General features: G+C 43.1%; 1 protein-coding gene and 1 long non-coding RNA gene across 5 annotated transcripts in view; one reads left to right on the top strand and one right to left on the bottom strand.

Annotated features, from left to right (window-relative positions):
• PPP2R3A (protein phosphatase 2 regulatory subunit B''alpha) overlaps positions 1-27629 on the bottom strand; it is a 350126-nt gene that overhangs the window by 103481 nt on the left and 219016 nt on the right. For all 4 annotated transcript variants that reach the window (XM_068280384.1, XM_068280386.1, XM_068280385.1 and 1 more), the window contains one exon: positions 26719-27629. This exon is cut by the window's right edge and continues 1683 nt beyond it. In XM_068280384.1, the coding sequence (XP_068136485.1) occupies positions 26719-27629 (911 nt within the window). The remainder of the gene's footprint in view (positions 1-26718) is intronic.
• Positions 11688-25410, top strand: LOC137570458 (uncharacterized). Its single transcript, XR_011031053.1, has 2 exons — positions 11688-11739; positions 25037-25410. It is a non-coding gene; the product is annotated as an uncharacterized lncRNA (long non-coding RNA).

Here is a 27629-nt window from a genome sequence, read left to right as displayed (position 1 = left end):
AAAGGACAGACAGGTCTGCACTACATAAGAGTGTGCTTACTGCATAACAAGCTACATATTTTCAAATACCAGCAACCAATGCAACAACGGAACAAGGGGTACCAATGCAAAATGCTTTTTTGCTCAGTTGCAGAAAAGTATTAAGCATTGGTTAAACACGCCTCTTGCCAAAGCCCGGCCCTTAGGCCTCGTTCACATCATTTAGCGCAGATGGCTGTGCGATTGGAACGCAACGCGTCCGATCGCACGCCATCTGCGCTCCTATGCGCTGCGCTGCAGATCCCATTCATTACAATGAATGGGATCTGCGCTGCGATTCCCAAAAATGCGTGCAGCACGCGATAGCGCAATCGCGCTGCCACGCAGCGCATATGATGGGAACGGTAGAAGGGCTGTCTATGCCCTTCTACCGTTCTTGCGTGTCGCACACTATACGCGCTGCCAAAATGCGCACGGCAGCGCGTATAGTCTGAACGAGGCCTTAAGGCCGAACACGTCGTATCAAGCGCAGGAGATTTGGGCCCAGATGGCGCCAACATAGACCGTAATAAGAATTACGGCTATTGCGGCGAGCAGTGAGTCACTTTGGCGCCATCAGAAGAGCTGAAGTTACTTTTAATAGCTGGCAGGCGAAGTACATCATTCCCTACCATCCACGTGGACCCGGAGGGGGAATAGTAATGAACGCCGCCGGGACTTGTGCTGGAGCAAAGTAAGCCGTATATCGGCTTAGGTAGGAAGTAACCCCAGTACCAGGCCCAAAGGCAAATTCCCATACCTTGCATGGTGGCCCTGAAGCATACCCTGTGTAGGTATAACAATTACTTATGGACTCTGATGGCAACCCTGGTAAACGCAATCTGAAGAAAGTAAGTTAGAAGCAAAAGGGACAATTACCGACTTCCTTTAACCACTAGCTGACCGCGTCACGCGGATAGATGTGCATGCGGCGCCAGCCCCAGGACGTCTCGGCGTAAAGTCCTGGGGGCACGGTTTGCAGGAGGTCACGAGCGCCGATGTGCGCACATCTCCGTTTGGATGACGGAGCTCCGCTCCGCCTTAAGTCTCCCAGCGGAGATCGCCGCTAGGAGACTGTTAGATAGTGAAACCACCGTCTATTTACTTAGTACAGTGCTGCGATCTATGGCAGCGCTGTACTGGGGACAGCTGGGTGACACGGATTTCCCCCTGGGCGACAGGGAAGCGATCCGCTGTCATAAGCTAAACCCTATGAAAGCCGATCGTGCTGATTCGCTGGCAGGGAGAGGGAGGGAGAACTATTAAAATACCAAAAAAAAAATAGTAAAATGTATTAAAAATTAACATGTAAATATTGGTTACAAAAAATAAACAATGGGGAGCAATCACAGCCCACCAACAGATAGCTCTGTCGGTGGGCAGAAAAGGGGGGAGGGGAATCACTCGTGTGCAGAGTTGTGCGGCCCTGCAGCGAGACCTTAAAGCCGCAGTGGCACAATTTGTGAAAAATGGCCTGGTCTTAAGCGGGGGTTTAAGCCCATGGTCCCTAAAGCGGAATATAACCCTGCATTTCAACTTTGCTCTAAAACATTATTTACAGCATATTATATGCAACCAGAATTTTTTTTTTACTAGACCAGCATTGGAAGGGTTACACACAGAGCTTTAAAGTTCCAGGAGAGAACTGCTCCCCGCAGCCAAAGTTTAGATAGATACATTTAAGCAAAACAGAATGTAACAACTGTGGAATGTGACTCACTCTCTCTGACTGTGCAGGAGCTGGAGGACAGCCAAAGAGTGTGTAACATTCCTCACTTGTTACATTTTGTTTATTTAAATGTATCTATCTAAACTTCGGATGCGTCTGCAATTCTCTCCATGGAACTTTAAAGCTCTGTGTGTAACCCTTCCAATGCTGGTCTAGTAAAAAAAAATGCTGGTTGCATATAATATGCTGTAAATGTTTTAGAGCAAAGTTGAAATGCAGGGTTATATTCCGCTTTAAGTGGTTAACCAAATCTATTAGTGAAGAGTTGCTTAGTTTCCCCAATATGAATATTTCGCACTTGGAGGGTACGGCTAAACAGAAAAATTCCTGGATCCAGACAGGAGCACAGCAGAACGGTATATGAAAACGCCTCACCCCATAATATTGTCCCGGAGCCGTCCTAAGAGAGTACATTTGAAATCGGCGCCGGTAGACTTGGGCGCAGGATACAGCCGGTATATGGCTGATCCTGCTTCTGCACAAGTCCGGGCCGTGTTAATTACTATTCCCCCTACAGGCTGCCATGGATAGTGAGGGAATGATATAATTCGGCTTCCAGCGATTGCTGGAGGACGAATTATTGTGTTTTTTAAGCAACTTCGGCTCCGTCTTCTGATGGAGCCGACGTTACTCACTGAGCGCCGCTATAGACTGATTCCCATTACAGTCTATGGCGGCGCTGGCTGCGCCCAAATCTAGCAGCACTGAAAAGCACTGCTCCGTCCCAAGACTCTTCTTACACAAAGCAATGCTGGGAGTGAGAAGTTAAAAAGCAGAGGAGCCACACTCCGCTTCAATATATTTTAATGGCAACACTGCCATGATTTCCAGAAGCTTTTTTTGGGAGACTGAAAATGTTAATCTATACAGTATTTAAGGCTAATTTAATAAACATTAGTTTCACAGAGTACAGTAAATCATGGTGAACCAGAACAAACAAGAACCTAAAAGCAATGCTGAGAGCCTCAGTGCTGCACACTGAGGGGGTAACAGTAACAGGGAGTCAAACCACCCCACAGCCAGATCCACCAAAGGTGTAACCTCAACCCAAGAAAGGAACCACTGAGTTTCAACATAGATTTGGGCCACTGATGGCCAATTTATTGAATAAGTGCCTCAGTAAAAAAAAATAAAAAAAAAATAGGTATGAGGTTTCATCAAGTGCACTAGTGGAAGGTTGCACAGACCGAACCGTTGTGCTGTGGCACTCAAGTGGCCAAAACCCAGGTCTGGAACCTAAAAGCCAGTCCCCATAAAAAAAAAAAAAAAAAAAAAGGTACAGTACATGAAATATAATTTTGCATTCTTGTAATAGAAGTTATTTGTAAATATTCATATTTACACAAATTAAAAGGTATTCCTATAATGCATGACTTGCCCAGCAAAACAGCAATCTACAGGTTATTGTGTATTTATATAGCACTAACATTTTCTGCAGCACTTTACAGAGTACATAGTCATATCACTGCCTGTCCTCAGAGGGCCACACAATATAATCCCGAACGTAGTCCTAGTCCAGTAAGTGGCTGGATAGGAGTCTTTGGACTAGACTCCCTAACACTGCTAATGCCTACTGAGTCCGCTAGGAGAAAAGCACAATATAAATGTAATTTGTCTTGTGTAGTTTGATTATATGGCTCTTTAAAGTGACTCTGGATGCATTTCTGTTTTTTCACACAGACATAAGGAATAACTTGCTCACTAAAAGCAAAGCACTATGTGTATACCTTCTTGCTCACACAAAGCTGGATAATTGCAAATACCTTCCGTTTAAAGCGGGATTGTCAGTATAAAAATCAAATTTCAACAGCAACTGGTCTGAGTGTATTAAGTGACAAAGAAGCTAGTCCTGCATTCAAAACATTTCTGCTGTTATGGTTTGGAGTTATCACATATCTTAGGAGCAGGAAAACAACAAGAGAGAGAATTGGCTCTTGGGTGCATGAAAATTCATAAACAACTTTATTAGTAAGAAAATACAAAAAACCTAAAATTAGACATATACATATAATATAATATATAAGCAAATCTTAGGAGCACTGGCCCTTTAATTGCCATCTACTGGTAAAACAGTTGCATGCTGGGGGTACTTTTTATCTATAATATATTCCCACTTCCCTTTATTTCCCTATCCTTATAATGACATAAGACAATGCACTTCCTAGTATAGACCTCAGTGTAAGTGTCTTAAGACTCTGGGAGGAGGGCGGGAAAGGAATACACAATTAGCAAAAGGAGAAAAAAAGAGTGAGGGAGGAAATGTTGTCAGGATTAGCTTCATTCAAAAGGTAACCAAGATGGAAACTGTCTAGAATAGGATTCTCTGCTTTTCCTTTATAAAATTCACAGGTATCATAACATGGACAGTTCTACTTTCATAACAGATGTCTGTTATGTAAGTAGAACTAGTATTTATCTACTTATATACAGTATATTTTTTATTTCTTGGTTAGCATGGGTGTCACTTGTTATTTAAGAGGGCAACATTCTATTTAGCAAAGTTGTTCTGGTAAGGTGGTTTGGAAGCTGCTATTCCATGTTCTTTTATGTAAACTCAAGTTACTCTTGACTAGATTAGCTGTATTTTGTTCACACAATACCATACCATACCACACAATACGACAAACACTTGACAAAAACCTTCTAAAAACCCAGGAGTGCTGTACAGTATAGCGACAATCAATTTCCAGCAATTATTGTACTGGAAATGCATGTGAGCTTGCATCCAGATTCACCTCATAGCATTTTAGTGGCATTCATGTCTGTTACCTTCAGGAATTGCCTGTGTAAATCTTTCTACTGACTACAGTGCATTTTGCAGCAAATACAAAATCAAACTTCATTCTTTCACATTATGGTTTATATTCAAGCAGTACAAGTTTTGCTCCATTAAACTGCTTTTCAAGTAAAACTATTGATTTTTAGAGTGCTCTCTCCAGTTGCTGCAATGGAATGGTAAAGCTTTCAGTGCAGCTAGACCAAAGCCAAACAGCCTAGTATTATTAGAGGATATAATTATCAGATGCTGAAATTATAACTAGCAACCACTGTATCCAAGTAGGAACCTGACCTGCCTGTCACAAATACCGCAGTGAAAGCTTTCTGAAGGAAGCCAGTTCTTCTTCATACACATGCTAGATGGATCTCAGTAAGGCAGGTGATTAGGGCTGCCTTTAGAGATGGGCCGAATTCCAGATTTCTGAAATCTGAATCCAAAAAGATTCTTGAATCTTTTGAATCTCGAATCTAACAAATCCTGTACATAAGAATTGTGTGATCCGTGTAAGAATAGTAGTTAGACTTAAAATAGAATATTTTAAGTCTCACACAATTCGTATGTACAGGATTCGTTAGATTCAAAACATTGAAGAAAATCGAGAATCTTTTTGGATTTGGATTCCAGGAAATGTGGGATTCGGCCCATCTCTAGCTGCCCTTACTAAGAATCTAGCCTGTGTACGGTGGACCCTATGCATTGCAGAGAAATCCAGCCTGCTGGACCATCTTGTCCGAGTGCAGGCAGTGGCAAATGCTCTGCTCCTTACCCCTCCTACTCCATCATGCAATCACCCCTCCAGCTCCATCCATAGAAACAGAGAGCATCGCTAGCTTGAAGGCTGGCAACCAATCTGTACAGAACTCTGCCCTGAACGGTCATCCAAGGAATAGCATTCTGACCCTGTGGGAGAGTTTCATGTTTGTACAAGGCTTTAGTTGTTTAGCCCCTAGACCAGGCTTTCTCAATCAGGGATCCTTGAGGACTCTGCAGGGGATCCTTGGCATTTTACCCCATCGTGGAGGAAGTATAACAGAGCACATTATAATAGGGGATACTGTAAAAAGAATCTCTAAATTGGGGATCAGAATAATAATGAGCACAGTATAATGAGTGGCAGTGTAATAGGAGGCAGTGAAATAAACAGCCTCATGTACTTTTAAAGACCATGCCTCCTGCTAATTAAATGCAGGGGTTCCTCCAGATCCAAAAAATGTTTGGAGGGGTTCCTGGAGACCCAAAAGTTATTTGCAGGGTTCCTCCAGGGTAAAAAGGTTGAGAAAGGCTGCCCTAGACTCTTCTCTGAGTGTTCTCATCTTCTGTGAATGTCATACCTCTCATGAGTTCATCTGCAGTGTTACCTTGTTCATTAGGCTATTTTCTATCAGCTACTTAAGGATTTTGTAACATGGGAGCATTGCATACAAACAATCAATAGTGAGGAAGATGACAGAATCTGGAGAACTGATAGAACTGATAGAACTGAATGCTCTCCCAGACAGAAACTTAGTTGAATTCTACTAAAGTTACTTTTAAAGGAGAACTGTAGTGAGAGGTATATGGAGGCTGCCATATTTATTTCCTTTTAAAGCGGATCTGTAGATTGGCCAGGCAACAGGTATTGCTTAAAGCAGAACTGTAAATACTTTTTAAACACATTGTTTCTCTTACCTGGGGCTTCTGCAAGCCCCCAGCAGCCGCCCCGTCCCGCGCCGGTCCTGCCCGAGCCTCCTTTCTCCCGCCGCCAGCTACTTTCAGTTTTGCCGCCAGGCCAGTGCGCCTGCGCTGCTCTGGCCACGCGTATCTTTTCTTCGCGTCCTCTGCTATTGCAGAGGGGAACGTGAAGAAAAGATACGCGTAGCAGGGCTGAGCTGGCATTGACTTAGAAGTCTAGGTACGGAACGGTGGCGGGAGAACGGAGGCTCGGGCAATTTCAGTGGTAGCTGATGACCTGTGGCGCGAAGCGCGCCGCAGCAAAAAATGGGTGTGGCTACAACCTGTGCCACTGCAAAAAATGGGAGTGGCTATGACTGGATGAGGGTGGAGCTAACTGTAATTTAAAGTGAACCCGAGGTGAGAGTGATATGGAGGCTGCCATATTTATTTCCTTTTAAACAATACTGGTTGCCTGGCAGCCCTGCTGATCTATTTGGCTGCAGTAGTGAACTGAATTACACCAGAAATAAGCATGCAGCTAATCTTGTCAGTTCTGACAATATTGCCAGAAACCCCTGACCTGCTGCATGCTTGTTCAGGGTATATGGTTGAAAAGAATTAGAGGCAGAGGACCAGCACAGCAGACAGACAACTGGTATTGCTTAAAAGGAGATAAATATGGCAGCCTCAATATTATTCTCACCTCGGGTTCCCTGCCACGCGTATCCTTTCTTCGTGTCCCGTGCTATTGCAGAGGGGAATGTGAAGAAAAGATACGCTTGGCAGGGCTGAGCTGGCATTGACTTAGAAGTCTAGGTACGAAACGGCGGCGGGAGAACGGAGGCTCGGGCAGGACCGGCGTGGGACAGGACGGCTGCTGGGGGCTTGCAGAAGCCCCAGGTAAGTGAAACAATGTGTTTAAAAAGTATTTACAGTTCCGCTTTAAGCAATACCTGTTGCCTGGCCAATCTGCAGATTCTCTGCCTCTAAAGGCTCATACACACATCAGACTATAGTCTTTGGAAAATGAAAGATCACAGACAAATCTTACCACCCTTCATGTAGTATGAGAGCCATCCCTTCACAGTCTTTTCTATGGAGCTGAACTCCCCATCAGAAAAAAATCTTTGCAAGATGCTGCACACAAAGATGCTGTACAGACACAAAAGATCAGTATCTGCAAAAGATCAGTTCCTGCCAAAGATCTGTTCCTGCCAAAGGTCCGTTCCTGCAAATTGCATTCATAGTCTATGATATCTGCAGATCATCATACACACCTTGTTTAACTGACATTCATCTGCAGATCAGACAATCATCTGCAGATCTGAAAATCCATCCTGGTGGATCGGATCTGCAGATGAATGTCTGTTAAACAAGGTGTGTATGATGGTCTTCAGATCTCAGACTATGAATGCATTTTGCAGGAACGGATCTTTTGCAGCAACAGATCTTTTGCAGATACTGATCTGTTGCATGTGTGCAGCATCTGTGTGTGCAGCATCTTGCAAAGATTTCTGTCTGATGTGGAGTTCAGCTCCATAGAATAGACTGTGTAGGTATGGCTCTCATACTACAAGAAAGGGGGTAAAACTGGTCTTTGATCTTTCATTTTCCAAAGACTATGGTCTGATGTGTGTATGAGCCTTAATACTTTTAGACCTAGACACTGAACAAGCATACAGCTTATCGGGTGTTTCTGACATTTTTGTCAGATCTGACAAGATTAGCTGCATGCATGTTTATGGTGTGATTCACACTACTGCAGGCAAATAGCTCAGCAGGACTGCCAGGCAACTGGTATTTCTTAAAAAGGAATTCAATATGGCAGCCTCCATATACCTCTCACTACAGTTCTCCTTTAAGCAATTTGTAGTTTAGATGTTCTCCATTTACCTTCTCAGGGGGCAACTAATCTGAATACTTTTTCGTGGTTGCTACCTCAAATTTAGGGACTAAACATAACAGCATTTCCATACCTCTCAGTACAGGTTCCCTAAAATGGAAGCCTTCAGGTTAGGTTCCTCTTAACAGTGCATAGGTTTTGGTGTTGACATCACACTTGCAAAGGATTCGTGTGATATGGAGGCACCTTTGCCACTTTATTTCAGAGGCAGTTTATTGGGGTTGGGAATATCTGCAAACTGGAATGCATTGACACTCATGAACACATCTCATACAGATGCATTAGAGGGAGGCCAGGTTCACACTGGACAAATCAAAAACTGATCCATGTAAAAACTGATCCATGTAAAAACTGATCCGTGAAACAGGTTGGTTTTTACTTGGCATCAGTTTTTTATCCGTGACACTCCATTCCATCATTCCGGAAAAGTTGCGAACCCCCAAACTTTACCAAATGGATCTATTCGAACACAGCAATGTGAATGGATCAATTTGTTAACATTGGATCTGTCGCATCCATTAGGATCTGTTTCAGAACAGTCCACTAAACACACTGTTTACAATGTCAATGTGAACCGAGCCCGGTACGTAGGCTGACTTACTTATTTCCTTTTAAACAATGCAAGCTGCCTGGCGGTCCTGCTGATTCTGTGTTTCTAATACATTTAGCCATAGCCCCTGAACAAGCATGCCGATCAGGGACATTAACGCAATTCTGACTGGATTAGCCACATACTTGTTTCAGGGTTGTGACTCGGACACTACTGATGACAGAATATCAACAGCACTGCCAGGCAAATGGCATTGTTTAAAAGGAAATAAATATGACAGCTTCTACATTACTCTCACCACAGGTTCACTTTAATGCAAATTGCATCAATTCAAAAAGGACAAAGAACTATAAATCCATGAGCAGGAAGAAGAATGTGGAAAAGTGAGTAAGGGGAGCATGGCCTTTCTGCTCAGGTCCCTCAATATATGAGCAGCTGGGGAGATCCCGCCCCTACTCTCCTCACAAGGCAGCACAAGCCTGGGAGTAGCTTACATCTAAACACAACCCTGGGGCTGAACCTTCACTGCTGGTTCACATCATCTACACAGCTCTGACTTGAGGCGGGAATCAGTAGTCTGATTTATTCAGCTATTTGGAATGAGTAAGAGCAAGTCAGTTATTCTGCAAGATGGGGAGATACAATCATCCAACTCTCCCCGAGGACTGGAAAATATGAAATAAAGGATTGTAAGAGAAGATGCAGAGCATTAAAGGGGAACTGAAGAGAGAGGTATATGGAGGCTGTCCTGTTTATTTCCTTTTAGACAATACCAGTTGCCTGGCAGCCCTGCTGATCCTCTGCCTCTAATACTATTAGCCATAGCCCCTGAACAAGCATGCAGCAGATCAGGTGTTTCAGTGGTTCAGACTTATAAGTCTGATCTGACAAGACTAGCTGCATGCTTGTTTCTGGTTTTACTCAGATATTACTGCAGAGAAATAGACCAACAGGGCTGCCAGGCAACTGGTATTGATTAAAAGGAAATACACATGACAGCCTCCATATACCTCTCTCTTCAGTTCCCCTTTAATGTTGTCACAACCAATAAATTAGGGTGAGCCCTATCCTCATCCATTACGCCAACAGATGCTTGAGCACGACACAGGAGCTGCACCTGCGACTCCAGATATCTCACAGGTTGCCAATGGCCGGAAAACTTCATCGGAAATCTTGGGACAGAGGCATTCCACTAAAGTGTGTTAAAGTTATTTGGAGCAAGTCCTTCCCCACAAAAATGAACTAAGAATAGCAAGAATGAACTGGGAAAGCTGTTTGAAGAGCACCAGGCTGCGCACTTGGCCCAAAACCATACAGCTGGCTTTCTAGTTTGTTCTATTGATGAATGTTTCAGGACACAGGTCTTGTCGCTCTGTTTGTAATGAAGAGGACAGAGTGATAGGTCCTGCTGGTGGACTGAGGACAACTCACTAGCTCGTATGAGACCAAAACCCCACAGAAAACCCAAGCAAAGGGAGAACATACATTAAAAGTAATTGTAAATAAGCATTCCTGATGAAAATTAATGTAGGCAATCTAAACAAGGTTACAGTGAGAAACCCTCTGGTGGCAATAGTGCTAAACGTGTGCAGCATGGTGCTGTAGTGGATAGCACTCTCGCCTTGCAAGGGTCAAATTCCAGCCAGGGACACTATCTGCAAGTTGTTTGTATGTTCTCCCCAAGTCTGTGTAGGTTTCCTCTGCGGTCTCCACTTTCCTCAACATCCCAAAGACATACAGATAACTTAACTGGCTTACCTCCAAATTGTCCCTAGACTACGATGGACATATAACTATGGTAGCGATTCGATTGTGAGCTCCTCTGAGGGCCCAAACCCACTTTTCTAAGTGCTAGTAATCTGAAAAAGCTCTTGCTAATGCAATGCTTTGGGGAATTTTTATAAAATCACATCGCTCAAGTGGGATCCCATTCATAGCATTACATTACTAAGAGCTTTTTTAAAATCACAACTGCTTACTAACGGCGTAGTAATGTACTGCTAGTGGGTTCCAGGCCTGAGGGACAGTTAGTGATTCGAATATGTACTCTGTACAGTACTGCATAGGATGTCAGCGCTATATAAATACTAAATAGCTCATGAGATACTGACTATGACAGATATTCGTAGCGTTTACTTTTTTTTCTCCTACCAACAGCTGGCCAACTCAGGCGCTCTTAAATTGCGCATACAAATACCTAACCCTTTGGGTTTCAGCATCTGCCCACCATAGTCTGACCTAGTTCTTTTTATGTGCAATATTAGACAACTTCTGTGATGGCCACTGGTTTTCAAATTGGTATCTGTCCCAGGTGGCAACATATGATGTAAGCAATAGAGAGCCATGCAAACTGTCTGCCATGATAGCCCCTATATCTCTATTGTGACAGATCACTATAAACATCAGCTAATTTCTGCACAGTCCTTCAGAGAAGGATCAGTAAACGTCAGGAAACTAGAACCCTTATAAACACAAATATCTTAATAACGGTGCTCGCTTGTATCTCTATGGACAGGTCAGGTCTTATCAGTGATCCATAGCCATTCTCTCGCTAACCATCCCTCCACACAAGCCACAGCTACCCTGATTTATCTCGCCACATTTCCTTAGAGCATTTCCTTTTTATAGCAAGAAAATGCCACTTGTGTGTTCTAATCAATGTTCTGTACTAAGCAGCAGCTTGTTGGGATGCCGGGCACTGACAGCCTGGCATGAGCCTCTTCCCTGTCTACATAGCTGGTTCTCCGCCAGGAGCTGGGATCAGGTTCCCCAGAGACACCCCTTGCAGCGCAGTCCCCAGATTCATTTCCAGCAGGCGACTGGGAGTCTATGGGATGTGGTATGTAAACACATATAACCTCTTCCTGTCTGGATGCTCCTAGAACCCACATACTAGACTACTAGGACTGAAGTACTGAAAATGATAACATATCCATGAGAGCTGTATAACATGAGAGAATACAAGGACTGAATTGTTTATGCATTACTAAAAAGCAATGCCATGCTAATAATGAAGTGACTGTTGGCATCATACTAACAGTTTTTTTTACTGGAAGAAAAAACACAAGCAAAATGAGCACACAAATTGAGAGGAGGCACCCCCGCAGGTTGTATGCATTAAGTATAAAACATTCTTACCTCAGAATGAAGGTATAGAAATTCATTTTGATTGACACCAGAAATGATGATACGTTTTGGGGGACCTACCCGCTTCTTCGGGTGACTCTATAGTGCAGAGTCATGATGCAGCTGCATGCAGAGACTTAAGAGCACTTAGATAAGCTCTTCAAGTCCATGAGTGCATTACAGAGGAACTATAGTGAAAATGTAATTAATAAAATTGCTTATTATTTTACAATATTTACTTTATAATTTAGTCAGTGTTTGCCCACTCTAAAAAAAATGTTTTTTTCCTCGTTAATGCCGAGCGAGCTTCATCCAACATTTTGCTGGGCAGGTCTACTTAGACCACTGTTAAGTTCATGTAATTTTGGCTCCACCCATGACCACACCCACATTCTGGAGCCTGGCCGCACCCATTTTCTGGCTGGAGTGCCCAAAAGTGCCCTTAGGATCCTAGCAACGCCCCGATGACACGATGGTGTCATCCCCTGGTGACATCTTTAGTCCTGCCAGGTGATGTCTGTGCATAGAACTATCAGTAAACGAACGTTCCGCAAAGGGAGATTCTGTATATTTGGCAGTTGGAAACAGCTGTTATTTCCCACAATGCAACAAGGTTCACAGACAGGAACTGTCAGGGCCATGGTCCTGACATCCCACTGTGGGTTTTACCACAATATCAGCCATACATACTGTATGTCCCTGGTGATCTGTTCGAGAAAAGGTAAAGATTTCTCATGGTTAAGGGGGTATCTGCTCCTGACTGTGATAAGGTTCAATTCAAGGTTAAAGTTCCTATTTAAGACACTATACACCTGAAGAAGCGCACAGGCCACGCAAGATGTGTTGCCCTACTGTCAATCAAAATAAAATTAATTTCTATACCTTCAGTCTTTGGGGTGCCTCCTCCCAATTTGTGTACAGTCTCCTTCCCCCAGGGGTGTCTCCTGTGATACGTTTCAAGGGGGTCCTTTGTTTTTGGGAGAACAACCCAACTCATCACAATAAAAATTTCCAATCCATGTGGAGATATTATTCTACACTTGCCTGATACTGTGGTTGCCAATTAGCAACCCAGTTTTTTGAGCAGTGTTTGTCTCATTTACTATTCCATTGCCAAAAATACTACACTATTTGATGCTCCTGGTGTTCCCTTTATTTCCCTTGCGGTACCTGAGGTTCTGCCAGGCACTTTCAATAGATAGATTACAAAAACTGTAAAAATGTGTGCCTTGCTAGGTAATATAAATTTACGGCAATTTGCATTACAGTGGACTTGTACTGAGATATCGATCATGCTGGCCTCGTTCTAAAATATGCTGCTTCCATGGTTGCGTACTGGTCCTCTCTATTCAATAATTTTTGAGTCACTGGGGGACATTTATCAAGAGTGTCTGAAACAAAATATTAGTAGGTTTTAGAAATCCATGCAGAACTGTCTCAGAGATCTTAAGAAATAACTAGATGGTGCAGTTCCCTTCTAAAACTGTTGTAAAATAGGAGGAGACTCTCAGACAGTGCCGTGTGTGAGGGAAATTGCTGTTGCTGTGGTAACCAATACATCTGCTACATTGATACAGAAAAGTTATAATAGCATAAATATAGTATTTACGTTAGATTATATTGGGTTGACTGACAACATGTAATATAAATAAGTATATAATATAAATGTATTAGAACTGAAACAGAGGATCAATGCCCAGCACTGGAAGGGTTAAGCACAGAACAGCTTCACAGGACACCTGGTAGCAGGGGGGAGGAGCCCTTCACAAATCATGTCTAGTCTACACTGCACAAGCTGTATAGAATTGCTAATAAGCACTTCTTAATCTGCAGCAGTTTAGGGATGGATTTGCATTTTTCTTAACTGTAGTGCAGTTCTAGAAATTTACACTAAACTGCTGCTATTATGTAGAATTTAGTAACCTTCTTATTATCTTGCAGAACAGTTCCTCCTACTGGTTAGAACAGTTTAAAGTGAACCAGAGACGAAGCACCCTCATGTATTTTACCATATATATCAGTGGGAACATTCGAGAAAACACCTACCCTGCTCTCTGTTTCATTCTGCACTGCTCAGCCTGCTTGTTAGCAGCCCTAATAAAATCCCCAACTGAGCATTCAGTCTGGCTTTGCTATAATGACTCGGCTATAATGATTCCTGAGCAGAGCCACAAAGGGGCAGGCTTGGGCTTGGAAATACATCAGAGAAGACAGACTCCGCTATATTGATTCCTGAGCAAAGCCAGACTGAATGCTCAGTTGGGGATTTTATCAGGACTGATAAGAAGCAAGCTCAACAGTGAAGAATGAAACAGAGAGCTGGGTTGGCGTTTTCTCTAATGTTCCCACTGATATATATGGTAATACATGAGGGTGCTTCGTTTCTGGTTCCCTGTAAAAAGAAAAACTGTCGGTAATGCGTTGATAAATCTGGCCCGCTATTCCATAATAAGTATGCAGATTGCCCACTAAAGCCTGGAGATCAGCGTGAAATCCAGGCAATCAATACATTTTTAGAACCAGGTTTTCAGCAATGGTAGCTCTCATTGTCTCTCAGTAAAGGTCCACTTTAAAGTGAAATTTGTGAAAGCGCCACACAATAATGCTGACTGAGTACTGGCATCACGAAGGACTTGTAATTCCAGGTCTGGAATAAAAGGATTATTATTTACGTACTTAACATGTATCAATTTCCCATTTCAAATGAAATCTTTATGGCTGCTCATTAGGCAGCAGGATGTCTCAGTTTGCTCATGTAGAAACCTCAGAGGTTAAAAAAGTCGAAGTATTTGTTTGCTCAGCAGGAGATGTGGAATTCTCCCTGAGCTAAACACATTGAGAAACCTCATCCAGCACCACAGTCTGTATGTATCTGGAGCCCTGCCGTCCGCCACTCACGGCCTCTGGAATTGTCCATGGAGCCATTTGGAGCCTGTCCTAGGAGGCTGCTTAATGCTTTTCTAAAGGGAGTCAAGAGCATGCTATTAAGCAAGTATATGAAAAGCATCATGAATCAAGCCTAGGGGAGAGAGCTTTCAAGGCATTGCTGATACTCTACAACAGGCTATTCCATTCAACAACATCTGGAAAAACCCAACAGAAACCCAGAATTTCCCATACTACAAATAAACTTCCTCATACCTGAGAACTGGAGTGCCGTAACCACAGATCAGTTTGCTATGCAAATCCCAACTTTCAAAAGGTTGGTATTGGCACAGACACTTCATTTGGGCACCAGCACTCAGCTATTCTATAGCTGATGTCCACACTCGTATAGGTTAATGGTCACAAGAGACTTTATGGCCAATGTGATGCTCTATTTGGGCACTAGGTGAGCAACAGCAGAGGTGTCTCCTATTAGGATCTCTGCTCCAGGGGCTTGGACTGTCAGCACTGTTTTGCACAGAAAAGCATGCTTTTTTTTTTTTTTTTCTTTTACACAGGCATTTTCATGCACTTCTTCATATTTAAACTTTGAGAACTAACATGAAGTTTTATTAACCACTTTATCCACCACTACAGTATATCTACGTCCTCTGAGACTTCATCTAAGCCACAAGGATGTAGATATACGTCTTGTTGATGAAGCACAGTTGTGCTTGATTGAGTTTGCTCCTGTGCACACCCCTGGCACTATCTGCTGCAGCACTAATTGGTGAAAGGGAGTATATGTACCCTGAGCCAATAAGATTGATTTTTACCATTAAAAATACTTTTATTTTCTCAATTCATAGTGCAAAACACATTTTAGCATAATTTCATAATCAAATATCCTTACTCTACATTGTGACAGGAACATAATCTAAGTTTTGTGATAAATGGTAGAAATAGCCAAACAAAATTTATGTTTTTTTATCTACAGTAGCGCTTTTTATTTTTAAACTGTAATTAGTAAAATTGAGAAATAATGTGTTTTTTCAATTTATTTCCTCTTTTCCCACTTAGAGGCATAGAAAAGCAAAACTGTTTAAAGGAAAAAATTGCATACAATGAAAGTCTAGTTTGTCTTGAAAAAAACGATATATATTTCATTTAGGCGTCATAAGTAGGGATACAGTTATTGCTGATTAAATAGGGACATAGCTAAACTGACAAAATTGCTCTGGTCCACAAGTGGGAAACAAGGTCTGGACGCAAAGTGGTTAATGACTATAGAAGCACTCTTTTGTTATTTGGTATAGTCAATATTGGCCAAAGAACTACCTAAGAAAGGTGACCGGACTGGTCTGCATTACCTGCAACCTGAACTTTTTTTTTTACATTTATACTTATACCATGGTCACATAAGACATTATGGCTGGGCTGATGCTGTATTTGGGCACTGGGTGCTCAACAGCAGAGGTGTCGCTTACTAGGATCTCTGCTCTAGGGGCTTGGACTCGGCACTGTTTTGCACAGGAAAGCATGGCTTTTTTTGCATGGGTTTTTGTCGTTATGCATTTTTTTGTTTGTGGTTTTGCAATTGTGTGCACTGTATTTGCAACTGGATGCATTTTAATAGGAATGTGTTTTTTTCTGAATACCAGTGGCACGTAACAATCCAGACGCAAAAAACTTCTGCAAGCTGCCTGTTACTAAACTGCACACTTAACTTGAACACACACAGTGTAAATTACCTACAGTATAACACTGAGTGTGTGGGAGGACGGTGTTTTAAAAAATGTCCTGATTTTGACAAGTGTGAACCCTGCCAAAGGGCTAAATATCCATTTTGGGAGGTTTAGTGTTAGGGTAAAGGGCAGGAGAAGCTGGATTTTTTGGCAAGGGTACAAGTATGGAGAAAGTTTTTGGCTGACAGCAAAGCCATCTCACAGACACACGCACACACAAAGACACACACACACACACAGACACACACACACACACACACACACACACAAAGACACGCACACACACACACACACAAAGACACACACACACACACACACAAAGACACACACACACACACACACAAAGACACGCACACACAAAGACACGCACACACACACAAAGACACGCACACACACACAAAGACACGCACACACACACAAAGACATGCACACACACACAGACACGCACACACACACAGACACGCACACACACACAGACACGCACACACACACAGACACGCACACACACACACACAGACACGCACACACACACACACAGACACGCACACACACACAGACACACACACAGACACACAGACACACACACAGACACACACACAGACACACACACAGACACACACACAGACACACACACAGACACACACACAGACACACAGACACACCCCTAGACGCAACACCGGCGGTCAAATAAGCAGTGGCTACATTTGCGTTGGCTCCAGGTGGTTCCAGGCTGAGAAGAGACTTTTGCACATGTCCACATAATCAAATGCCCTAGGCCATGCAAGTAGTGTGTGTAAAACTACAACTCCCAGCATGTACATCAGGGAACCCTGGTGACCTATCACCAGCAATGGCAATAAGGACTGTAGATTAGAAAGGGCTGTAAAGATTAACTCCTGTGAATAAATGCTTAGCTTTTCACATTAAACAGCTATAAAACATTTAAAACAATTTCACTATGTAAATATTATGCATCCAAATCCACTATAAATGTCCTTGTTTTTAGGATTACTGGGGCAGTGAATATACTGTATGCTCCTCTAGGTGACTGCATGATCTGTTTAGAGAAGACGCAGAACATTCATATTGCGCTTTTCTCCTGGCGGACTCAAAGGGCATCAGGGCTACAGCCACTTAGGATGTGTTCCACAGTCCACCAGGAGCATTAGGGAGCCTTGCCCAAAGACTCCTTACTGTTTTACGTACTGGCTTGAGCCGGGATTCGAACCCTGGTCAAAGCCTCAAATCCCACATCAGAGACCTTAAAGGAATACTGTAGGGGGGTCGGGTGAAAATGAATTGAACTTACTCCGGGCTTCTATTGGTCCCCCGCAGACGTCCTGTGCCCGCGCAGCCACTCACCGATGCTCTGGCCCCGCCTCCGGTTCACTTCTGGAATTTCAGACTTTAAAGTCTGAAAACCACTGTGCCTGCGTTGCCGTGTCCTCGCTCCTGCTGATGTCACCAGGAGCATACTGCGCAGGCCCAGCATGGTCTGTGCCTGCACAGTACGCTCCTGGTGACATCAGCGGGAGCGAGGACACGGCAATGCAGGCGCAGTGGTTTTCAGACTTTAAAGTCAGAAACTCCCGAAGTGAACCGGAGGCGGGGCCGGAGCATCGGTGAGTGGCTGCGCGGGCACAGGACGTCTGTGGGGGACCATTAGAAGCCCTGGGTAAGTTCAACTCATTTTCCCCCGACCCCACCTACGGTATTCCTTTAACCAGCTGACCTAGCTGACCTTGTACCAGCTGCCGAGGCTACATGGAAGAAACACCTTTTTTTCTTAATAAATGTTTTATTTTCCAAAAAATAAACACACTACAAATGAACGCTGTGCCCACAATATCACATTTGGAATAATGGCTACAAAACTGAAAAAAAACAGACAGTGGTACAGAATATTACCATTACCCCCAACTCTCCTGCTAGAAAGCAACCCGCTCCACCCCATCCCTCTTTCTCTCTCTTTTTTGCCTTTTCTCATTGTTGTTTCATCCCGCTCTTACGTATGGACAATAATTCTCTTTTACAGTAAATTTCCATATAAACCTAGTGTGCCCTTAAACTGAACCTGAGGTGAAAAATAAACTGATGACAAACAATTATATGTATCCTCCTACTCCTTAAAATTACTTTAAGTATCCCAGGGTTTTCTTTTATATTTACACATTTACAAAGTAAGTTGAATGTTTCATGGTCTCTAATTGAGTTAAAAATAAAAGTTGTATTCTGCTAGGAAAACCTTTATGGCTGTAATTAGCTTATCATTGATGTTTACTATATTCCCAACACGGTACCGACAAGACAGAAGCTGTCACTTCCATGCCTAGAAATAAAAGGTAGCCATACACTGGTTGATTTGCCATCAGATCGACCAACAGATAGATCCCTCTCTGATCCAATCTGATCAGAGAGGGATCGTATGGCTGCCTTTACTGCAAACTGATTGTGAATCGATTTCAGCATGAAACCGATCACAATCTGTGGTGGTGGTGCTGTCGTTGCACCCCCGCATACATTACCTGCTCCGCCGGTGCAACTCCCCCGGTCTCCGCTGTCTTATTCTCCGCGCTGGTCTCCGGGTCCGGCAGGCTTCACTTCTTCCTGTCTGCGGGAAGTTTAAACAGTAGAGCACCATCTACTGTTTAAACTTCCTGCCGGGACAGGAAGAAGTGAAGCCTGCCGGACCCGGAGACCAGCGCGGAGAAGAAGACAGCGGAGGCCGGGGCAGTTGCGCCGGCGAAGCAGGTAATGTATTGCAGCTGTATTGCGTCGGTCGTCGGGCATTCGAACGCAGCTATTGACGCACTCCTGACCTACCGGCGATCGAGAATAATCTTCCACACGGACGGATCGACGGGAACGATTGATTTCGGATGGAAATCGACCGTTCGGTCAGTGTTTGCGCAACGATTTCACAGCAGATTCGATCACAGTGATCGAATCTGCTGTATATCGGCGGCAAAATCGTTAGGTGAATGGGCCCCTTAACTCTTTCAGGCAGCAAAATAAAACAAGTAAAACAGCCTGGTTATTAATATGTTTTGTACTGTACATACACATGTTTATCTCATGTCACATATCACCTCAGGTATACTTAAGGTGGCCATACACTTATAGATTTGCAGCAGATTTGACCATCAGATAGATTTCTGTTAGATGCCTGTCAAGTCGAATCTGACAGGAATCTATCTGATGTGTGCCACACACTAGGAACAGATTTCCAATAGATTTCAGAATGAAATCTATTGGAAATAGATTTAAAGAGAACCCGAGGTGTGTTTAAAGAATGTTATCTGCATACAGAGGCTGGATCTGCCTATACAGCCCAGCCTCTGTTGCTATCCCAAACCCCACTAAGGTCCCCCTGCACTCTGCAATCCCTCATAAATCACAGCCGTGCTGTGAGGCTGTGTTTACATCTGTAGTGTCAGTCTCAGCTGCTCCCCCGCCTCCTGCATAGCTCCGGTCCCTGCCCCCGTCCCTTCCCTCCAATCAGCAGGGAGGGAAGGGATGCAGGCGGGGACTGGAGTTCTGCAGGAGGCGGGGAGAGCAGCAGACTGACACTATAGAGATAAACACAGCCAGCTCTGACAAGCTGTTTGTCAGCAGCGTGGCTGTGATTTATGAGGGATTGCAGAGTGCAGGGGGACCTTAGGGGGGTTTGGGATAGCAACAGAGGCTGGGCTGTATAGGCAGATCCAGCCTCTGTATGCAGCTAATATTCTTCAAACCCACCTCGGGTTCTTTTTAAATGTATTATTGGACCATTAGATGCAATGCAACTCTATGGGCCATCGATCTGCGGCCAGCAGCAGATCGACCTAGACTTTCCATCCAGTCAGATAGATCAAATTGAACTAAATCGGACGCAAATCGATCGATCGGCTGATTTGATAGAACCGATTTCCGATCGATCGATTCTATTGAATCGATCAATGGCTGAAATCGGCCAGCGTATGGGCCCCTTTAAAGCTACTCATAGGCACACAATGAAAGGCTCCATCACATATTTTAGATCCTCCTGAGGGGAAAAAAAAGACCTATTACTAAACGGGGGCTCAGAGGGATGACCAAGGTGCGGGCATCATTCCTTTCTAGTCTATCATGGTGTGCTGAATTACAACGGGCTTACATTTAACCAGTTCACCCCCAAGGGTTTTTACCCTAACGGACCAGAGCAATTTTCACCTGTCAGTGCTCCTCCCTTTTATTCCCTAATAACTTTATTACTACTTATCACAAGAAAATGATCTATACCTCGTTTTTTTCGCCACCAATTAGGCTTTCTGTGGGTAGTACATTTTTCTAAGAATTTTTTTTATTCTAAATGCGTTTTATAGGAAAAATACAATAATAATGGAAAGAAATTATTATTTCTCAGTTTTCAGCCATTATAGTTTTAAAATTAAACATTCTCCTGTGGATAAAACCCATAAAACACATTGTATTTGCCCAGTTGTCCTGATTTTTAAACCCTTTTAAATTATGTCCCTATCACAATATATCATTTTGAAATATAGGTGTTATTTTTCAGGGTTTTTTTTTGTTGTTCTGGCCATAATTACAAGCCCCTATGTAATGAAGTGAAAATTAATTTTCCCTCATAAAATATAGATTAAAAAAGCTGAGTCCCAAAGGCGACTATTTATTTATTTTAGGCAGATTTTTTTTTATTTTTTTTTATGGGTTGGAAGTGTAATTTTATTTATATTGTGTATGTACGTTATGTATGTGCCTGTATGTGCAATATACTTTTTGGCCACAAGATGACGCTAGTGAACACTCTCCTGTTATAGGACGTGTTCACTTTTTTTTTTTTTTACACTTTATTAACTGTAACAGTTTCCTGTTTTGTGAATGGAGGTAGCCACTGTTCGCGGTCACGTCCATTCACTCCAGGCATTGCGATTGGGTAGAGGACCGTTCGGCCCTCTTCCCCAATCACTTAACATGGGATCCTGACGGAAACGGCGGCGGTAGCAGCGCGCACACGTGCGGAGCGGCGGCAGGAACGCCAGACATACTAAAACGTGGATGTAAGATACACTTTTACTCATTGCATAATTGTGTTCCTTTCATATAGTTTATAGGGCATTCCTCAAGCCAAATACTTTTTTTGTTTTGTTTTAATACTCTAATTCCCTATAAACTAAACAAGCCTCGCCCACAGCTCCTTTTGTGCCTTGGCACTGTAGCAAGGGCTTATGGGAGCTCAGTCTGGGCAGGAGGAGGAGGAGAAGGTTACTAGCCATTAATTTCAGAGGCAGAGGGGAGAAGGGAGGAGAGGGGACTGAATTTACACACAGGCAAGCTGATAGCATCTCCAGCCCTCAGCCTGTGACAATGTGACAAACAGAACATGGCTGCCCTCATTGTATCACAGGAATAAATAATCATAAACTTTTGAAGCTGTTTGCAGCTAGATATGCTGTGTAAACTCTAAACTTTAGATAAGATATATAATCAAGTTACTTGAAATAGTTAGTTTTTTATCTCGGATCCGCTTTAAAACTATATTCAGGTCTTGTACTCTCCTCTTTCCAGGCATTTCTTCCCAATAAAGTTATTTTGTTTTTTTAAAAAAGGAACATAAAATCCAAATGACTTTTAAATTGGGCTTTTCAGCAGTAAAGCCATGTTCTGGCCAATTCTGTAGTGGAATATATAATTTACAAGTTTTTCTTTACCAACATAATTTATTCCCTGGAGAAGGGCTAGCTGGAAAAAATGCCAGCTCATAATTAAACCCTTTTCCTGCCAGATAGCCTGCAATCAATCAAATGGAGCAGAAAATGGCTTCTGCTGATAGAGATGGATGGATGCTGAGTATTTCTCTGAATGCCCCGCAGAAATAAAACATTTCATAAAGTAGATGGATTATTATATAGCAATCGATCATCATTTCTTCTCATAGCCAAAGCAACAAACACTCCCAGAACAGGCTGCGCTGTCATTACTAAGTCCCTCCCACAGCCAATATTACACAATCCCACATACATGGCTTGATAATGGCCTGATAGAGCATGTTATCGATCTTTACCCAATCGGAAACACATTTCACATTAAATACATACAACTGATAAAACTGCTATTTTAAATAGCTCAGAGCATCAAAAAGCTATACAGTTGTCAATCCCCTGCGCCATCCCCTATTATCCCATGCTCAAGTGAGATATTCAAGAAACAATTGAAAATTGATCAATCGAGGATGCTGAGGGCATTTCACTGAAGATACTGAAAAACTGATGTACACATGTAAAGCCCTAAAGAAGACTTACAGTGTAAAAGGAGCCTGTCAAGTAAGGTTCTTACCAAAGCATCATTTTTAGCTGTATTTTTAGCTAAGCTCCACCCATCAAAGAAAACTGCCTGGGCTTTTTTCCCTGATGCTGTGCAAAGCATGATGGAATTTCCTATGTTGTTATTCACGTTGCCTAGCAACTGGGAGGGGTGATCAGCACACAGGACATTTGGAGCTGTGTCTCATGCTCCCTGTCACCTCCTTTCAACCAAAAAGATGGCTGCCCTCATGAAATCAAACATTTGCCTGTTCTTTTAAAACGGGGTGGGTAAGAGATTATATTACCTATCTATTTTATTTAGCATAACTAATGTAACTTAATGACAGTATGTTTGTTTAGGCAGAAGTTCCTCTTTAATGCTGCAAGATAGGGGAGGGGGGGGGGGGGTCTCAGGGTTGCCCACTTGCTTGCTTGAAATTCATTAGACAAGTGAAGCTTTGCCCTCTCCAGTGGCAAGCCAGCCGCAGCCATTTTTTCCAAGCTCTCCCGCCACCCCCATCTGGGTTGCCACAGCCCATGCCAAGCTTGGCAGCTGCATCATAATTGGTGGCACCTGACCTGGGGGCAGGCCTGTGGCAATGCAGGAAGAGGTCACCAGAGCTTCTGAAGTTTTTTTTTTTTTTTAAAAAAGCACCACAGCAGCTTTTCCAAGGGCGGGGGGAGCAGAGCAGTGTCACCTGTCTAATTATGGCCAGCAGGTGAGTTATTGATTCCCAAAGACCCCCCCCAATCCCGCTCAGGGGCCCAGATGCTATGCCACAAGATCCGATGTGCCAGATCATCTTGGTCAAGCTTTCTGCTCTCCTTTATAGCCCTCCTGCTCAAAGCCGCGCTGCCATCCCTCTACACCAGTGTTCTCCAACCCTGTCCTCAAGGCCCACCAACACTGCATGTTTTGTGGAAATCCACAGAGGTAGTTAAGCAGCTGTGCTGCAACACTGATTACCCCACCTTAGATTGTGTGTGGTTTCCTGCAAAACATGTACTGTTTGTAGGCCTTGAGGACAGGGTTGGGGAACTCTGCTCTACACAGACGGTATTAGGTTCCACTCTACATTCTCTATGAGACTGCAGGTCAATCCTTCATCCGCAGCTGTAGCCCAGCAAGCAAAGGGGTAAATATGACTTTTACACATGCTTATTCTGACCATGTGTAATGGTCATCAGGCCAACTTGTGCCCTACAACCACTGCTGTCACATCCACCGCAATGCTACGTCTCAAGTCTGTAACAAGCGTTCATGTCTTTTTCACACTGAACTGTAGCTGTCACACCTGCCCTATTACCATTCAATAAACACCTTCTGCAGTGCCGGGTATACTCTCCTTCTCTTTGTGATTGCTTCTAAAGTTTACCTGGGCTTGAAAGCATGACATCGAAAAGGCCTATCTTGTCTCTTAAGGGTGGATTTACACCTGGCCATTACGTTTGCAGTGCGATATCCCCCATCGTGACAACACACAAACGACATTCATATGACCATGTGGCAGAGTGTGCCGACAGGGTAATATGCCTAGCACTGCCCCCCCCACACACACACACACGTTCCTTGCCCAGTGAGGCACTCCCCACTCACACAGGAATTACGTCACTGGGATTCCTGGGTTTCCCCATCGTATTCTTGTCATTCCGTACCGCCAACATATTTAAAATTTCTGCGTTGCTCATTGATCATCATTACTTATGTCGCCACTGCGTTGGCGCAGAAGTCCAACGGCAATGCGCTGTGGACTTTGCGGCGGCCGATCAGCACATCCACCTCAACAAGACATGACGCCATAAGTGTGCTAGGCCCCATGGCCTTGCATTGTTGTTGCACTACCCAGCAGTAAAACAGGGCACCACAACTCACCCTTGCAAGGCGAGCGTAAAAGGGGCCTCAAAACAATAATAAAACTGGCTGTTTGGACTGAAGAACCAAAGAACTGTCAAACATTGGTCAGATCTTCAAAACAGTAAAATTTCTCTTGTCCAAAAGAAGATGTAAGATCCTGAAGCTGAAATAATGAGAACACACTAGCATAAGCTTTGGGCTAAATTATACCTAAGTATACAAAATATGCATATAATCAAACGGTCCATTTTAGTGATTTCTCTCTAACGTCTCTGTAACTTCCTGCAGGTAATTTAAGGTTAGTCACTCAGACATCATCCGGATGCGAATTAGTCCTCTAATTAACTAAAATAATATCATCATTAGAAACAGTCACATTAACTGGCTTGACGCTTTGTTTGCCAGATTCTGCCTCAACGATGTGTCATGATTAGTCAGAAAAGGTCTAGTGCTGGGTGGATGCCGGGGCAACGCAATTAAAAACCACATAGTTTTACCCGTGCGTGTTCTTCTCGTTTACTTGTAGGTTTAGTAGTATGTGGGGCTTCCAAGGACAAAGCACGCCTGTGGGATTAGTGGATCTGCAGAAGATAGTGACAACAATGTGTGAAGAAAGCCTTCCCACAGAAATATTCCAATGACCAAAGCAAGCACTCCAAGTACACGTGATCTGTGGAGACCCACTGACTGGCAGCTGAGGGAGTGAAATGACTTAACTCCCCAGAGAGAGAATGGAGCCAGCCTCATAAACCAAAGGCCTATAATACTGTTCCTTACATGGTAACCAGCAACTTTCATATTCTGTGGTCTGCATGGACAGGCACAGACTGAAAATACCAGATCGTTAAGCAACGCTAACTATAGTTCTCAGCACAATAAAAGAGTGAATGACATGGTCAATGTATTCCACAAAGATATGCATGTCTGTTCCTAGTCTTAACAAAACATCATAATGACTAACACAACAACAAGAATCCAGCTAATTTGTATCATTCAATACATCCCACATATCAGAAGACGTAAAAGCACCTCGTCACATCCTGTAAACTGCTATACTATTTGCAAGTCAGAAAAATGTCCCATTATTAGACCATGTGAACAAAATAAATATGTTTTAGGGCAAGAGATCAGTATTACTGTGATTAACATTACTGCACAGTATTAAGGAAGCTTGCGAACACGGAAGTGATCCCGGGGTTATACCCAATGTAGTGTTTGCAAGCAAACAGTACGGGCCATTTCTATTACCGTACACAGAAAGTGCATGGCAGTATTACCCTCATCTTCAGCAGCAGTGTACCGCTAGTTACGCTATTAGCACAACCTGAGTAGTGCAACTGTTAGTGACGTGCGTTACCGCAGCAACGGTCGTGCTACTCAAGTACTGCAGGTCGGGCTAATAGGGTAACTTGTGGTACTTGCTGCTAGACATAAGGTTAATATTGCTATGCGATATCTGTCCATGGCGGTATAACTGATGTTGTGCATCAACCTCATGCTTACATGAATGTGTTGTTGTCTTCAAAATAAAGATATTTACAGCCATTTTTCAAACTCTTAAACTTCACTGATATCATTAGAGAGAGGTGGAGAGAGGCATTCGTGTAATAAAAAGTTAGACTGGACATTAAACAATATGACACATCTCTCTATGTGTGTGCCTCTTGCCAGCATGCAAAATAACTGGAAACAGTGTAAAACAAGTCCTGAAGGATAGGAGTATATTTAAGCAAATCTGAGAGATTGAAATAGTAAAGTAATGTAAAGTTCAAAGCCAAATAAAGTATTTTCTCCCCTGATAGAAAAAACAGTTCAAACAGTCTCTGTAATTTCTCACTGATGTCTGCTCGTGTTTATTTCAGTTAGAAGGTGGGATTGAAGACTGGCTGGCTTGCTTAGTTCCATTTTTATTTGCAGCCCCTACCTAGCTACAAGCCCTGTATAATTTATATGTGCCACTAATTAAAGGAATGCATTGGCGACACTGGCAGAAACCAGTGAGCAAATATGGAGTAATAGGATGGCTCAACTAGTTCAACTTAGATGTTAGATTAGAGAGAGATCCTTTATATAGTACTGATCCATTCTAAACGTATTAACAACTTGAACCAACTTTCACATTTTCATCTCACAAATGCAATGCTGAACAGTGCTAGAACAGAATTAATTCATTTTGATGGAAATAAGTTGAGAAATAGTAATTCTTACCTTAATCACCTCAGGTGTCTGTTGAATGGATAAAGTGGGTCCAAAATCCTTTACTTGGCTCTGGTAACCTGGGGAGTTTAATGGAGACTGTGGAACTATGGTTTCTTGAAGGATTTGCATGACTTCCTTTTGTTTGGACAGAGTTCCTCTTCCTGACCTCCAGTCCACTAGTTCCTGAGCAAAGTCCTCAATGCTGCCCAGTATGCGCAACAAAAGGTCGTCATCCTCCTCCAAATTATCTGTAGTGGTCTCCTTAGCTTGAGCTGATGACTGAGATTGTGAATTGCACTCCTCCTTGGGGGATAACTGCACACTGGAAGAAGCAGATGAGGAAATGGGTGGGTTTTTTAATGTGTTCTCAATTTTCTGAGAAAAGCGCTCCAAATCCATAAGCAACTTGTCAATTTCCTCATGATCACTGCTCCTTCCTACTTTAGGTGGCACTCCTATGTCTCCTTTAGATGAAGGTATGACTGTTCTAGCATTTCCATTAGTAGACAGTGAATGAGATGCAATACTTGGAAACTTTGAAGCATTCATGGGACGCTGATCAAATGATCGGTGAGAAAGTTGACTTTCACTGGACCAAGGTCTGCTCTCCGGTAATCCTGGCATAGTTGGGGTAGTCGGAGACCTTTTTTGGAAAGTGATTATATTTTGGGAGTCTGAATCTTCTTCTATGAACAATTTTTCAACTACATTTCTAGGCATTTTGTCTCCAGAATGCAACTGTGTTGGAAGGTTGGCTTGTGGAGTAGTTGGAGAGTGATTTTTGAAAGAACTTGCTTGGGTATACTTGTTACCCCTTTGCCAAGTTTTTGCAGGCAAGGGAGGAGCGACATCCGGTGAAGTTTTTACTGTGGAATCACCAGCATTTGTGGTTTGTGGCACAGATTCATGTTTTTCACTGT

This window comes from Hyperolius riggenbachi, chromosome 4 (genome assembly GCF_040937935.1).
Source record: "Hyperolius riggenbachi isolate aHypRig1 chromosome 4, aHypRig1.pri, whole genome shotgun sequence".
NCBI lineage: Eukaryota > Metazoa > Chordata > Amphibia > Anura > Hyperoliidae > Hyperolius > Hyperolius riggenbachi.
This window is presented reverse-complemented; position numbering and strand designations above follow the sequence as displayed.